This window comes from Colletotrichum higginsianum, chromosome 6, assembly GCF_001672515.1.
Source record: "Colletotrichum higginsianum IMI 349063 chromosome 6, whole genome shotgun sequence".
NCBI lineage: Eukaryota > Fungi > Ascomycota > Sordariomycetes > Glomerellales > Glomerellaceae > Colletotrichum > Colletotrichum higginsianum.
In genome coordinates, this window is record NC_030959.1 from 843,932 (window position 1) to 859,964 (window position 16,033).

General features: G+C 58.6%; 3 protein-coding genes across 3 annotated transcripts; 1 reads left to right on the forward strand and 2 right to left on the reverse strand.

Annotated features, from left to right (window-relative positions):
- Nucleotides 1-1,242: 1,242 nt before the first annotated feature.
- CH63R_08671 (C6 zinc finger domain-containing protein) lies at nucleotides 1,243-5,396 on the forward strand (the record flags this gene model as incomplete). The annotated part of the gene is made up of 6 exons (XM_018303645.1): nucleotides 1,243-2,049; nucleotides 2,170-2,279; nucleotides 2,342-3,919; nucleotides 3,991-4,092; nucleotides 4,160-4,813; nucleotides 4,931-5,396. The coding sequence occupies 6 exons, from the start codon at nucleotides 1,243-1,245 to the stop codon at nucleotides 5,394-5,396; spliced, it is 3,717 nt and encodes a 1,238-aa protein (XP_018155668.1).
- A 1,653-nt stretch (nucleotides 5,397-7,049) lies between these two features.
- Nucleotides 7,050-8,252, reverse strand: CH63R_08672 (Autophagy protein 5; the record flags this gene model as incomplete). Its single annotated transcript, XM_018303646.1, has 2 exons — nucleotides 7,050-7,601; nucleotides 7,947-8,252. The coding sequence occupies 2 exons, from the start codon at nucleotides 8,250-8,252 to the stop codon at nucleotides 7,050-7,052; spliced, it is 858 nt and encodes a 285-aa protein (XP_018155669.1).
- A 5,580-nt stretch (nucleotides 8,253-13,832) lies between these two features.
- On the reverse strand, nucleotides 13,833-15,213 carry CH63R_08673 (Cell surface protein; the record flags this gene model as incomplete). Its single annotated transcript, XM_018303647.1, has 2 exons — nucleotides 13,833-13,998; nucleotides 14,078-15,213. The coding sequence occupies 2 exons, from the start codon at nucleotides 15,211-15,213 to the stop codon at nucleotides 13,833-13,835; spliced, it is 1,302 nt and encodes a 433-aa protein (XP_018155670.1).
- Between the last annotated feature and the right edge of the window lie 820 nt (nucleotides 15,214-16,033).

A 16,033-nucleotide genomic window follows, 5' to 3' on the forward strand; every position in this document is an offset into this window, starting at 1 on the left:
CACGCTCTCTGCCGCGCATCCATCTTATCCAGTCAGTTCCCTTTTTGGGCATCCGGGCGCAAAGTGAGAGAGGGAAGAAAACCGACATTTCGCAAGTCTCCAACAAACCTCGAAGCTCCATCTATCTACCTTACCTACTTACCTACCTACTCTCGCCTCGGACGGGATTACCTACCACCACCCCTCGCCATCCCGCACCTTTTCTTCCTCCCAACCCAACGACATACCCGGATCCCGGCCACGAACGCGAACCAACGACAAAGTACCTTGTTTCTCTTGTCCCGACTTTCACACCAACCTGCGGATACAGGATCCCCCTTCCTTTCCCTTCCTCTCCCCCTTCCGCCTACGTACATCGTACACAGTACAAGATACACACCGCGCGACGTGCTGCCTAGGTACGCTGCATACATAGTATAGTGTACGGTACACACACGCCGCCGTCAACTGTCGACCGTCGACCGTCAACTGCTCGTCAGGAGAGGAACGGCTCAGGCTCAGGCTCAGGCACAGACAGGCAACGCACACTCGACCTTTCTTCCAAACACGGCGAGCTTCTCCTCCCATTGCTTGCCGTTGCGCCGCCTGCCCCCCCCCCTCCCCTCCCTCCTGGGATCCAGATCAGATACACCACGGACACCAAACTATCCATACACACAACATACACATCATACACACACACACATACACAAGAAACAACACACACGCCCCCCAACCAAACTCAACCTGGCCCCTCCGTTTTCCCGTCCGGCCTTCTCAACTCACTCACTCACACAGGCTACCTACCTGCTTGTTTGATTGATTGATTGATTGATTGCTTGATTGCTTGTCCCCCTCGCCTCCTCCTGACTCCTCCTTCTCCCCTAACCCTTCCTCCTGGTCTCCTCTCACCATCCCCGCCACCTACCTCCCGTCTGCGTCGCGTTGCGTTGCGTTGCGCTGCGCTGGCCCAAGTAACTGGACATTGACTGGACCGGACCGGACCGGACCAGACAAGGTCCTGACTGACTGGGACTTGCGACTGGGACTGCGACCGGGACTGCAACTGGGACCAGCTACTCCTTCGAGTTGCCCATAGCTTGTCTGTCCATGGCCGCCACCTGCTCCTCCTTTCCCTCCGCTTCCTCCTGCTCCCACTCCCTCCTCTCGGATCCGGCCTGACCCTATTTTCTCTTCGTCTCTTGTTTTTTAGTTTGTTTTTCTTTCATAAACATTGTGTACGCATGTACATATATATCAAGCATGGATCCTCCGGGGCAGCCTGATAACAAACGCCCCCGTCTGTCGAGTACCAACTCGTGGTCACCGCAGCATCAACAACTACCGCCACTCCACCACCCGCCGCCGCCGCCTCCGCCTCCATCCTCCTCGCACCCGTCGACGCCTCACCAGGCCCATACTCTGCCGCCTCATCACCCCTCGCAGCAGCAGCAGCAGCCCGCGCCATATAACAACCACCAGCCGCAGCCGCCCTATCCTCCTCGTTCCGTCGAGCCTCACCACCCTTCCCACGCGGCGCCCCAACACCATCACCCCGACGACCGACGACACCATGACCAAGAGCCTCCCTACGCGCCGATGCAGGACCACTACCGACACCCGCCCTCGCCTGCCCACCCTCACTACCCTCCTTACCACAACAGCAATAACAACAGAGACCCCGGCAGCGTGAAGAGGGAGCCGCACGAAGAGAACCTCCCCCACCCGCGACGCCCGCACTCGACCGGCGGCGGCGCGCCGCCAGACGGCCTACCTCCCCCGCCGCACTCGGCGCCGCCTCACCCTTCTCACCAACCTCATCAATCCTACCCCGACGACTCGAGACGACACATGAGCTACGACGGCGGGCCCCAGCAGATGCCCCCCACGCCGGGGGGCTACCGAGGCAGCTACCCCCCTCCGCCCATGGCCCAATCCCAGCCGCCACCGCCGCCTCCTCCTCCCCAGCACTACGAACAACCGCCTCAGTACCAGGCTCCTCCAGAGTCCATCTATAACAATATCCAATACTCGTCCACCGCGAAGCGCAAGGCGACACGAGCCTCCCAGGTGCGAAGCCCTCGGACAGCCTCCTCCTCCTCCAACCCCCTCTGTACCCCCGTTGCGCCATGTTGCGCTGCTTGATGTTCCGGTTGGCGCTAATTACCCCCTCGTGTTCGACGTGTATAGGCTTGCGATAGCTGTCGACAGCTCAAGGCGAAATGTGATGAAACCAAGCCTTGCAAAAGTTGCAGAGAGAAGGGTGTCGAGTGTAAATATCGCGACCCCATCCCAAAGGCGTCAGTCGAGTTTGCCTCCCCTCCCGCTCCTAACGTATCTTGCTGACCGGTCGACAACACAGGATCGACAAGGGACAGACCGACATCCTCGAGGCCATCTCCGAGATGAAGTGCGCCATGGAGGCCAAGTTCGAGGCCCAGATCGACGCCCAGCAGCGGTGGATGAAGAAGTTGGAAAACACGCTCAAGATGCACAACATCAAGATCGAACCCGAGATGCAGCCGGCAGACCACTCGCCTGTCCATCAGAAGTCCATTGTAAAGTCGCCATCGCCGGTCGCCGCCGCTGACGCCGACGCCGCCGCCGCCGCCGCGCCCATGCTCGAGAGGTATCCCCCGCCCGCGCCCGATGTGGACATGGACGAGCCGCAGCCCATGGCCGTGGGCGAGACGGACCTGCCCCAGCAGATGCACGAAGCCGAAGATGCCGATTACCACTCGCCGCCAGGAGAACCCGTGGCACCGGGCGCGCCGTCCATCCCCGCCAACCACACTACCCGAGCCGACATGCTGTTATCGTGGCCAGGCATCAAGGAGATGACCCAGGGCATATTGGAGAGGGAGGGCGTCAGGTTCCCCCAGGAGTATCCCATCGCCCAGGAGGAGAAGCGCGGAGTCTTGCGCCTGTACGGCCGAGGCGAGGGCAGCGGCCAAGAGAAAACGACCCCAGCCACCAATGCCACGGCCGCCGCATACGAACGGAGCAACGCCGCCGAGGCGTTTGGCACTGTCGACGCCATCGACGACAACTTTTCCGAGACGGGCAACTCACCCTCGCCGGGGGAGGCTTGGGGCCAGGTCGGAGGGCTCAGTCCGCCCACGAGTGTTGGCTACACCAGCGGCACCCTCGTCGGCGACGGCCATCCGGACTTCTCCGAAGAGACGGTCAAGTCGTACGTGCACAGCTTCGAGAAGCACATCCTCAGCCTGCACCCCATCCTGCCGCTCGGCGACCTGAGGAGCCTGGTCAAGCGCTTCTTGGACAGCCTCGCGCAGACCGAGAAGAAGACAAAGCCTTCCGCTCCCGGCGTCGCCAAATTCGTGCCGCCGACAAACTTCTCGGAAATGTCAAACAAGCGGAAGCGCTCGCCCGCAGGCGACCAGCCCGACGAGCCTGCTCCGCTGCCCAGGAAGCCCGGCCGGCCGCACAGGACCATCGAGAACGCTCTTGTCTTGGTCATCCTCGCCCTCGGCAAGATCTGCCAGCACGAATCCAAGATCCCCGACCTGCCTCGAGACTTTCCCGAGCACAACCACAACTCGCCGGCCAACCGGAACGGATACCCGTCCTCCCCCGGCGCGCAGGCATCGCCCCCTTCCTACTCGGCGCACTCGCAGTCCTCGGGGCTGCCTTCGCCTAAGGAGCAGAACAACAGCCTGCCGAGCCGCCGGCATTCCATGCAGGGCACCAGCGCCCTCAAGACAGGCCAGTCCCTGAGGCGCAACTACGACATCATCCCGGGGCTGGAGTACTTCGCCTACGCCTCCGATATTATGGGCAACCACATGGCCGGATGGACTATGAAGCATGCGCAGACCTTCATCTTTGCTGGTCTGTACTACGGCCAGCTAGGTCGGGTTCTAGAAAGTGACGCTATGTTCTTTAACGCCGCCCGAGCACTGAATATGATTATGCGCCGGTAAGTAATGCAAGACTGGCAAAGGTGGATTGGGGTAGGAGTCACCGGCTGACGAAAGCTCTACTATACAGCGACATGAGCCGCTTCTTTAAGATGGGAGTGTATAACCCTCCGGAAAAGAAGCGAGACAACCTTATTCTCCTCGCGTTCTGGAGCTGCCTGCAGTTGGAGAAGTAAGTGGCGACTAGCCTAGCCTGCCGTCAACCCCAAACCCGTACTGACTTGACTTTTACTTCGCAGCGATATCATTGCGGAGCTTGAACTCCCACGGTCAAGGTGTCAGGACTATGAAGAACAGATGCCCTGGCCCAACATGGCGCTCATGGACGCCGACTTCTCGGTCCGTGTCCGCGACTCTTACATCGGACAGCTGTACCTGCGCAAGACGCTCAACACCATCCACACGTTGCTGTACGATCCCAAAGAACAACACGTATCGGTGTACGATAAGATGAGAAAGGTCCAGGCCCTGGAGCAACAACTGCGAAGCATGACGTGGGTTTCCAATGACTTTAGGTTCAATGAGGAAGACCCCCCCGCGGTTGACCTGCTTGACGCGAGACTGCGCGCCAAGTACTGGGGCGCCCGGGTCATCATCTACCGGCCCTTCATCAGGTTCATCCTGGAGGTCTCGGAGAGGCTCAAGCAACGATCCGACGACTCGGGTATGCTGAACAAGGAAAACGTCGCCGCCATCGGCGCCTTCAACCCGCACGACGCCTCCGCTCTCGTGGGACAAGGCTCTCACGGCATCCGCGGACACGACGAGCTCGACCCGGAAGTGAAGGCTTGGGCCGAGAGAGGCATCAAGGCCCTCATCCAGAGCACCCGGGCTTTCCACGGCGTTGACAGCAAGCGACTCCTCGTGACCAACATCTTTGGCACAGCACATGCGTAAGTAGATAGCTAGACCCTTTGGAGGGCAACCCCCCCTCGGCGCCCCCGGCTGGCCCCCCTGGCTGGCCTCCTCTTGCGAAGCAGAAGCGAACAACGGCTAACCCATTCTTGCAGGCAATGGGGCAACCTCTTGATCTTGGCCGCCGCTTACAAAGACCCTTACCTCCATCGCCTCATCGAACGGACGCAGCTGCAGGAACTCTTTAGGAAGACCATTGACATGCTCAACATGCACGCCCAATCCTCCAGCGCGCTGGCCATCGACATGCACATCCTGCAGCACATCGAGAAGGAGCTCTTCTTCAACGAGCCCAGGGTCGGCTCCGGCAGCTTCTCGAGCTCGGCCAGCATGACGGGTCCAACCATCCCGCCGCCTCCTCCGCCGCCGACTCACCACAACCAGGGCCCGATGTCCATGTCCTATGCTGTCGAGCCCAACCACCACAGCGCCCACAACTCCCCGAGCCAGGGCCCCCGTATCCTGAGCAACGGATCGGGGCACCCGCCGAACCACGCCCAGAGCTATCACGGCCACGCGGTATACCCCGCGCAGCCAGGCCAGCAGCCTATGCAGATGTAGACGGGGCAACCCATACGCGGAAGTCAAAACCTACACGATAAAGGCCTGCGTGCGACGACGAACGAGATGTCAGCCGAGGTCGGATGGACCAGTCACATGGGAAAGGAGCCGGGTGGCTATGGGGAGAACGGGATAACTAATTGGGAGGAAAACCGGACACGAACCTGATGATACGGGCCAGGGGTGCCTCTCCCCGCTCCTGGTCACGAACCTCTCTTCATACCCAAACAACATCGTCATCATCATCATCATTATACATGAATCGGCGTTTTTGTTTCATTTTGCGAATTCGATTCACTTCTCGTATCTACTTTCGATCTCCCCGGGACGGAAACAACCTCGACTGGACAAGATTGACGACGCACGGCAACGACACCCTCTGGGCCACACCCGTCCAGGGTTGCCGCCACTCGGTCTGTCGTTGCCAGGAAAGCCCGGCAATCATTGGGGGGAAACCGAAGCAAGGATTTTGGGGGGTTAATGAGGTGGGGGGGGGCAGCATATCTGGATACAACAGGCCGGCTGACGGAGGGAAGGAGGGAAAGGTGGGGGCTCATTGAAAAGCAGCACGCGCCGGTCGTTATCAGACGACATCTCTTTCACGGGCTTTCTGGAATGGAACTGGGGGGTCTGGAGGAGGGAAAAGAGGCCGCCGGAAAGAGGAGGGAGGGGATGGGAGGAGGGGGGAGGGAAACATTGCATATATATAAAGACGTGACTCCGGGAGACTGAGTCCGGTTCTGCGCTTTGTTTATTTTGGTTGTTTTTGGTTTATTGGGGTTTCCCTCCCCTCGTTGTTTCTTTGGATTTTTGTTTTCTATATCTTGTTTTGCCCGGCTTGCGAGGCCTTTTGTTCGTACATGAGGGAAAGCCTTGGACAGCCCACACAAACACAAACATCCTTCAAGCATTACACCGCTCGCGTCTTCGTCTTCGTCTTTTCTTTATTTTATTTTATGGCGACTTCGTTGTTGTTTTATGTCTGCATTCTTGGGTACTAGCCGCATCACATGCATATCGGGAGAAGTTTGGGTTGTTCGCGCGTCCTGTCGACAGGTGGTGTCTTGTCGGTTTTTCCTCTTGGTTTTCTCTTCCCTTCTCAATCGGGAGTGGAGGGTGTTTCTGGGCGGGACGTTCCATCATATTGAAAGAAGAAGAAAAACCCCATGACAGACAAAAAAGAATACCAGTTTTCATCTCCATCTCCCATCCATCTCAAAATCAAAAGTTGGGCGTGTTTCGGCAAGAGGAGAAGCTGCCATTTGACAAGGCGTAAGGTCTCACACCCTTCTCGTCCTCCTCCACGGAGTGGCTTCTCAGTATCAACGCGTCGACGGTCTCGGTTTGGCTGCGGCGAAGGCCGAAGGGAAACAGACAGATACACGAATCGAGAGGAAGAGAACGGGTATGGCTGGAACATGATACCAGACAGATAGGGTGTGACGGAATTACTTGGGCTGTATTGAAGAATGCTTGCCCCTGCTTCTCAAGGGTTATCTACAAAACAGAAATGAACGTTACTGCCATACAATACCAACACGAAGACTTCTCCCCCCCCCCCCCCCCCCTCAGCTTGAAACTCCCAAAAAACGCCCAATGCCACCACTCCCATTCCAGTCACATTAAGTACAGGCCCCCCCGGCCCCACTACCATTACAGCAGCACGACGGCGAGGCAGAGCCAGCCATCCGGGTAGGCGGCCTCGCGCATGAGGTCCTCGAGCGGAGCGGAGAAGGGCACGGGCGAGCCGTGGAGGACGACGTTGGCGAGGACCGGGTCGCGGCTCGAGGGGAAGAGGGACGGCAAATGGGACTGCAGGGCGCGGCCGAGCGTCTGCGGGGTGGAGCGGGTGCCCGGGACGGTCGGAGGCACAAGGGCCTGGAGGACCTTGAAGGCGCCCGTGGAGGGGGGCTGGTCGGCGGCGGCGGCGGCGGGAGCCGGGGGCGGTGAGTCCGGGGTAGGTGACGGCGAGGACGAGGCTGCCGCAGGAGCCGCCAGTGCTGACGAGGGGGGCGGGGGCGGCGAGGAGGGGATGTAGACGCGCAGGGGCACGTTGCGGAGGGGTGTCGGGGCGTTGAGGAGGAGGGCGTTGATCTTGGCGAAGGAGGCGTGGTCGTTGTCGCGGACGGCGTTCCAGAGGGCCGAGGTGTCGGCCTTGGAGAGGGACATGATGCGTTTTGCGTTGCCGTAGCGGACGAAGTCTGCCTGTGGTTCTCTGTCGTTAGCGTCGGTCTCAGGAGAGAGAGACGGAAGATGCAGATGATTAGGTGGGGGGTGTGAGGTGAAGTGGTGGTGGTGGAGAGCTTTCTTCGCGGCAGGGTGCACGGAAAGAACGGGTTCAGGTGAAGGGGGAAACGAACGGGCAGGTGATGGATTGGGTGGCGTTGATGAAAAGCAAAAACAGCCGGACGAGAGACATCCGGATGGCATGCCATGTCCTCTTGGCAGCGTGTAGGTCTCCGGTGAGTGAGGAATGAGACAGGGAATGGGGAGGGCTGGGAGAGAAAAGGAAATGCGAGACAAGGTCTCATCAGAAGCGGCTCGACTCACCTCCTTGACGCAGTTGAGAAAGGTGTCGCCAATGTCCCAGCTGTCGCCGTCGCTGACGGTGAGGCGCCAGGGCAGCGGGGGCTGGTAGAGGTCGACGAGCAGGCCGAGGGGCAGGTTCCGGAGCAGCAGGTCCTCATGGTGGAAGGCGGAGACCGGGGCGCGGAAGAAGGAGGAGCAGCGCGGGACGAGGAGGGCAAGGTAGGAGAAGCGCGGCAGGGAGGTGATGAGAGGCGTGTTGGGGTGGGAGGGGTGGATGATGTGGAGGGGGATCTGGGCGGACCAGAGGGCTTGGGGGATGGAGGCCATGGTGGTGCCGGGTTAGGGATGTTCTTTCTGAATGAGGCTTGCAACTGTCACTTTGGTGCCGGTAAAAAAATGTGATGAGACGGAATTGGATGAGATGAGGTGAAGTTCCGGTGGAGGGGGGAGAGAGACGGCGGTCAGGGAATCATCGTGAGTTGTCGTCTGCGCGGGAGGGGGTTGGTGAAGTGCCACGAGGCAGCCGCTACGCCGTTTTCCAGAAAGTGCTGAGGATTGGAAGCAGTCCCGACGGGGAGACGGGCGCGGGGAATGAGGTTGCAGGGGCGTCCGGAGGATCGGTGGAGGGTGAATGAGGTTCGGGGGCGGATGACGGACGACGGTACGACGGGATGCGGACGGGAGTGTGGGGCGACCTCGCTCAGCCCGGCCGAACCGAAGCCCCGCTTTCCGAGGAGATGCATGGACCCTAGCATCTTTCAAATTACATAAGCGACATTTCGCTGCCACCTGGGGCTATCCTGGAGGGCTGGAGCTCAGCTCGGCTCAGGGTCAGCTCCGGCCTCCCAGGGCCCAGGCGGCTTATTCGTCGTCAGGCTTCCCTTCCAGGGAGCTTCCCAGCACTGACAGCGGCTCTTTCCCTGGCCGCTACAGGGACAAAGGGGTGGTCTAGGCGCCCCTAGCTGAGAAATCCTACTGCAACCGCAACACTCAAAATTCAACAACATCCATCCATCTGCCTTCTGAAGCTCTGACACGCAACCCCCCCCCTTCCACCTATGGGGTGTGTGTGGCTTTTTTTTTTATTCTTGTTTTTGGAGATGTCATACAGTGACCCCAAGCCATGATTGTCCCGACGAACCCCAATCACAGCAGGAGCACATCGTCGGAGCCTTGGTGCCCGCGTATCTTCCGCCGCAACGAACGTGATAAGCGCAGGTATGACAGGTTCCATACAACACGACAAGAATCATCACGTCTTCCCAAGGGGGGGCGAGGGAAGGGGGGTTGGAGCCATTGTCATGAAGCGATTGGACACTCTGCCTTCTGCCTGGCAGAGCTCATCCAGTCATCCAGTCGTCCAGATACCACATGACCCGACCGATCGCCCTCGCTTCGCGTCCACGGCCGAATCGCTCGTCCTGTCTGGATATTCCTGGATATCCACCTCCGAAAAGGGACACCGACGCGGGCCTCTCACTCGAAGAACACGTGTATAAGCTACGGCGGCACGCCTCACCATTCCACACAAAGCACGCCCTCGTCCCAACCCGGCACGATGCAACACGACATGCGCAGTAGGCGCACTTGGGCGCAGGGAACAAGAAAGAAGGAAAAAGCAAATAACAGCACCAATACGCGCACCTTCTGGTTACACGGGAACGAAGGCGCCCCTCTTTGGTAGCTGATTGAGTCTACACAGCATTCCAACATAGCGGCCAGCCAACCAAGCGACCTCGTAGCGCTCTCACACACCCCATCCTTCCACCCCCAAGACGATCACCTCGCTCTCGAAGTTGTGTTTGCTTTTTCTCGCAGAGTTTCTCTCCCCCAGTCTTGGAACGCACGCGTGGCCAGCACGTTACGTCCATGACTCCTCCGAGATAAACCACCACGAACCAACTCGACCGTTGGCCCACGGGGGTTTAAGTCCCCGGACCCCCCCCCCGTACGACCGATAGGGGACCATATATCCGTTCCTTGTGCATGATGCGCGGGAGCTGGTGCGATCCATAGTATCCCAGCTCTCTCGCCGGGCGGTCAAACGCTGGCGAGTCTGGATGTGCATTGCGCGCCCAATGTCACCGGGGATGCGATGCACTGAACACTATTCAATCAGCCCTTTTTCGCTTTCCTCATCTCTCAGCATGAGGCAAAGCCAATATTAGCGTTTGATGCCGTCCTAGCGCGGTTCACTAATCGGCAATCGGCGCGAGCTATCAGATTCCCAGACTCTCGAAAAGATGAGTACCAAAAAACGCATCCCTGTCGGTATTGCGCTGCTGCTGGCCGGGGGGGGGGCTCCTGGGGGAGCGCTTTGCGACGGGAGACACTATTCAGGGTTCCTCGGGGTTTGGACTCTGTTTGCTTTTGTTTTTCCTTTCCTTTCGCAATGAGTTGCAGGCTGACGCGCTGGCTAGTAGCATATCTGGCGTGTCTGCCTGCCTGCACACGCCCCTCCCTCGCAGCTGTCACTTATCATTCCTGACAAAATCACTCAAACGAGATAGCTGCGCAGCACACCGCAGCAGCACATGCGCTGCGACCTTCTTCTTCCCTGCGTCTTGCGCATCCAGCCGCCCCTCAAGCTCCCATCAACCTGGCCTGGCCCAACGCAATGTACCTCTTAGGTTGAGTGACCTGGAGTGACATTGCCCGTTGCCTACAGGGTCAGATCACCTCTGCGGACGCGAAGCTCTCTCTTACTGACTTGGACACTAACACACTTACAGTCTCCCTCACTTTGCCCCCCTGCCACCGACCAACCTCAAGTGCCTTGCTTACACACACACATATACACACCCCTCCCCTGCTTAGCTACCTCCATGGACCATAGCTCCCTCGTAGCTCGTCCCCATCACTTTCCCATCACATTCGAGTCTTTTTTCCCCATCTCCCACGATGGCCGTCAAACGGCAAAATCTGCAAATCGAGAGGTCCCCTGATCCATCTTAGCCCTCCTCCCACCCCTTCCCCCCCCCGGCCGTCCTCCAAACAGAGATTGGCCTTCCCGTGCCTTACCGCTATCCCTTGCCCGGGTGTTCGGTCCTTTGGCCTGGGTCCCCTCCCCACCTCCCGAAGGAATTCCCTTCGAAGACAGACCAGCCCCCCTTCCGCGTCCCGCCCTGCGTCGACCGCCGCCTTGCCTTGTGAGTGTTGATCCGTCCATCCCGTCAGCCGTGCAGAGATGAGCCGCCTCCTTCGGGTAGACCAAGCAAGGCAAGCCCGCTTCTCATCAGAGAGACGAGGCTCGACGAGTTTCCCGAGGCACTGGGTCCGAGGTCTTTCAGTTCCGAGGGGCGAATGATCATATTCTCGTCCCAAAAAGGCACATGTCACCACCCAGTGGAAACCAACCCACGCCACAACGGCGCCCACTTCCACCTCCCTTCCCAATCTCCGGGCTCTGTGGTTCTTGTCCAGGTCCCTTCAAACCCTCACGAAGCCCCCCCCAATCAATCACCAACTAAGTCCAGAAACCCTCATACGCTGGGGTTGTGTCTTGCTTGCCGTGCATACAGATTACTGTGCCGGCCTGCTTTGCCTAGCCATCCATCCATCCATCCTCCTCTCCTCCAATTCGCCGCATCGGCAGGGACGGGTGATTCCCAGATGGAAACGTCCTTAGGGAGTCCGCTCTACAAACGCCACCGCTTCTCCTCCTCCAAGGCTCCATTACACCAAACGATACATCCCCCGGCCAGATACTGAGTGGGGGACGGCAATGTGCAGGGTTAGACAGATCCTCTCGCCTCAAGGCCCATCACATTTGGAAAAACAAAAAAGGGGGTGCTGCCTGTCAACCTGTTTTGACAGTTGACGGATGTCGGGGAGTGAGGGGAGGGTTAGGCGGTGCGGTGCGATGCGATGCGATGCGATTTCCATGCCGCCAAGTTCCCCGGTGCATCGATCACACCCAGCCAAACTCCGGTTCGACAGCATCCTTCTGAACTGCACTAAGTGAGGCGAGTCATCGAATGTTGCAGCAGTGGCCCCCCTTTTTCGTTTCCTTCCAATCGGTCGGGTTTCTTTTCGCGCGCGTAAGGCGAGGCGATGCGCTGCGACACCACTGCACTCGTTCGCCAGCACACAATCTAAAAAGAAAGCAAGGCGACCTCTAAGGCGCCGGCCCTCCAAAAGCGACTCCATCGGGAGTGGTGGATGTATGGATGGATGGATGGATGGATGGATGGATACTGTGCTCGAATAAAACACAATCCGCTGTCTTTTTTCCCACTCCATCTATTGTCAAGCGAGATGCAGCGGCCGCATCGTTGCTAGCTGTTGAAGGTTCCGAGACGACCTGTTCGATATTCGAAAGGTGGATCTCAACCTCTCCATCGCTCAGTTCTCAGTGATGATCCAGATGACAACTCAGGCAAACACCGAGCATCGCTCTACCCCCTTAACCCCCCCTTTTTTTGACAGCACTGCATGCGACCACGCGGGCATTTAACGCGACAACCACGTCTTGGCAATGCTGTTCCAGAGAAGCATGGTCCGGTCCTTTCGAAACGGACGGATGTGTGAGGCGACTGACTGATTCGACACCACCGAACATCGCCGAGCCCCAATCTCCGCTCCTTCACATCCTCCCCCCCCGGGCCCTGCCCCGTCTACGGCATCGTGACGGAATGGTGACAAAGGTTTTCATGGTCCCGGAGGCCGGGGGGTGGGCTACGTCTCCAACGGTACTGCATGTGCCCACGTCGTAGTCCGTCGGAGCATTTTCGCGCCAGAAAAGCCGGCGGCGGGGTGCACGATTCCACGGGGTATGAGATGTGTGAGAGAGAAAGAGAGATACGACAGATATGATGGTCCGGGACAGTGCCGGGCGATTGCCGTAACCATGCAAGTCAGCATCGCTCCCACTTTAACGACACGGGGGGAGGGGGAAAACGACACAGGACGACTACGACGTGAGACCGGCACTTGCTCTTCGCCTCCAACACAACCATCCACGAAAACAAAACAAAAAAGACGATGAGGCTCAACACCTGAGGGGGAAAAATCATGGCAACGCGATTTCCGTTTGTGTGGAAACGTATTGGTGAGGATGAGGAGAAAGGGGGGGGCCGGGTGGGGGGGGCATGTACGCTTCAGAAGGGGGGAAGCGGCACAATGCAAAGGACGACGGGATGCGTCTCATTGCAGCGTCTAGTATGCTTTGAAACGAGATGCCATCACGATCCAGATCGCCGCCGGCGGTTCTTGTGCGTGACCTGCGACGGCGAAACTGTCGTGTGACCTTACATACTGGGCATGCATGCTCTTCCCTCCCCCTTTCTCCTCTGGGTGTCGTCGAGAAGCGGGCACGACGAGCCCGTCGAAAGTCGCATGCGGGTGAATAATGACCTAGAGATGATGGGAGGATGATGAGGCCGGTTGTTACCAATTAACCCAGCCCGACCAACCCCTCGACCGAGGACTCACTCCTGCGGGGTGAGAGCCCATGGTTTTTTGTCTTACCATCCGCATGATGGATCAAGCTCTCTGTAATCGACGGAGTTTAGGTGGTAATTGGATGGATAAGACAGGATATGTCCTCGACATTCCATGATGAAATAGCTAGCAGAGCTTCTTTGTGCATCGACTCGCCTTTCTCAACCCGTCATGTGAGATTTAGCTTCAGAATTATAAATGATCCTGTGGTTGTAAAATAAATATTAACGCAAAGTTGAAATAGTCAGTTTGATAATTTAACATGTCGCTGAAGAAGCATCATGGTAAATCATAGGTTAAAACCTGCACAACATTGTGTGGTGAGAGCACCTTTTCACATAGGAGCACAAATAGTGAACAAGTTGTAGCAGTTTAACGATGCTAATATCATTAAGTCGTATCAGGCTAGTGTACAGCAAGTACTAGGTATCAATCCCTCCATTCCTTCGCATTATTTGAGAACCTTTACAGTCCGCGGTGCAACTCCTGAGCTGACACCTTGCTGTTGCGTCTCGCACGACCGTGGGAGTGGTCGTCGTGAGCAATCTCGGGCTCACCGATGTGCTTAGCCAGCACCGAGGGAGGGACCTGAGCGGCATCCGTAGGGTCCTTGGCAACGCCCGTGGTATCCCTGAGGTTGCTCGTCAGTCCCCATTCTCTCTCGGCTTCGACGGTCGTACATCGGCTCGCGTTCGTAGATGGTCGCTTACTGGGCGTAGGTCTTGTTACCACCGACGGTCTTGGAGCCGTCGAGGTCAGAGTCGACGCGAGGGTCGACCTTGTTGAGGGCATCTGACTTGTGAGGTCCGGCGGTGTTGGGGGCAGGGCCGGTGCCGTGAGTGCCGGCAACGGCGGAACCAACGTGGCCAGCAGCGTTGTGGGTGTTGGAGACACCACCGGTGGCGCCGGTGCTAGGGTTGCCGGTCAAGCTGGAGTTGCCGTGGGTGTTGTGAGAGCCGGTGGTGCCGTGGCTACCAGTGAGGCCGGAGCCGGTGGTGCCGTGAGAGCCGGTGGTGCCGTGGCTACCAGTGAGGCCGGAACCAGTGGTGCCGTGGGTACCGGTAGTGCCGTGGCTGCCAGTAAGGCCGGAGCCGGTAGTGCCGTGAGTGCCGGTGGTGCCGTGGCTACCAGTGAGGCCGGAGCCTGTGGTGTTGCCATGGCTGCCGGTAAGACCAGAGCCAGTGGTACCGTGGCTGCCAGTAAGGCCGGAGCCCGTGGTGCCGGTGTGAGTACCGTGGCTGCCGGTAAGGCCAGAGCCAGTGGTGCCGTGGCTACCGGTCAAACCGGAGCCAGGAGCACCGCGGTGGTCCCGGTCGGAGTCGACGCGAGGGTCAACCTTGTTGGCAGCACGGCCACTGTGGGGACCGTGGACACCATCGGGGTCGTCGTAACCAGTGGTACCGTGGGTACCGTGAGAACCAGTAAGGCCGGAGCCAGTGGTGTTACCGTGGCTGCCAGTGAGGCCGGAGCCGGTAGTGCCGTGGCTACCGGTGAGACCCGAGCCGGTAGTGGTGCCGTGAGATCCGGTCAAACCAGAGCCAGTGGTACCGTGGGTACCGTGGCTGCCAGTCAAACCAGAGCCAGTAGTGGTGCCATGGCTACCAGTCAGGCCGGAGCCGGTAGTGCCGTGGCTGCCAGTCAGGCCGGAGCCCGTGGTGCCGGTGTGAGTGCCGGTGTGCGTGCCAGTGGTGCCGGCAGGGTTGGCGCGGTGGTCGCGGTCAGAGTCGATGCGGGGGTCGGCAGCGTTGGCGGCACGGTTGGTGTGGGGGCCGGAAGTGCCCTCAGGCTGGTCGTGCTTCTTGTCGGAGGAAAGAGCATCCTTGACCTTGTTGACGATGGAAGACATGTTGGGCTGATTTCGCGATGTGGGTATCAAATAAAATCAAATGTAGATGCTTAGGAGTTGTTGGGTTTTGTTGTTGGTAGTGTTTAGAGTGGGTGGTTGGTTTGTTTGGGTATCTTGTGTTATGATGAGGAGAGAAGAAAAGAAAGGCGATGAGGGTGGGAGATTGAGGTGGTTATATAGAGGTGAGAAGGCATCTGGAAGGCCGCATCTCATCCTTCCTTTGCCGATGGCAGATCAGAGAGAATTACGATGCCGATCCAGGAAGCCTGCGGCTGCCCTGCACCCATGCAGCCTATGCAACGCAGGTCGACTGGCGGCGCGCTGTGACTGACAGCAATCAAGGAATCCGCAACAGCATTGGCATGCTCATGCTCGGCTTGCCTGGGCCAGGTCAGCGCCAATGCCCATCATCCGTCGTGCCGGCATGGGTCTGGGAGAAGGACCGCAGAGGAAGGGAAGGAACAGGCGCGCTTGAACCGTTACGTTGATACGTCGTCATCGGTCTTGGACGCAGGTGTCTCGTTCGGAATACAAGCTTCAACTGTCGGCCAGTCGGGATGAGGTGTTGGTACGCCGGTACATGGAGTGGACTCCGCCGACGACTGGGGGCCGGGACCCACGGCCAATGGCGAGGCGACGGGTCTGGGCCCCAGTTTGCCATGGCTGGATGACGACCCAGAACCTTTGTCTGGCGTGACACGGCGCTTGTTCTTGTCAAGCCTTTTCTTTTCGCCTGCCTTATGAAAACGAATCTCGCATATCTTGCGTGGTGGATCGCTGTACGGGATACAGTGCCTAGCTGTTGACAGTGGGGCATACT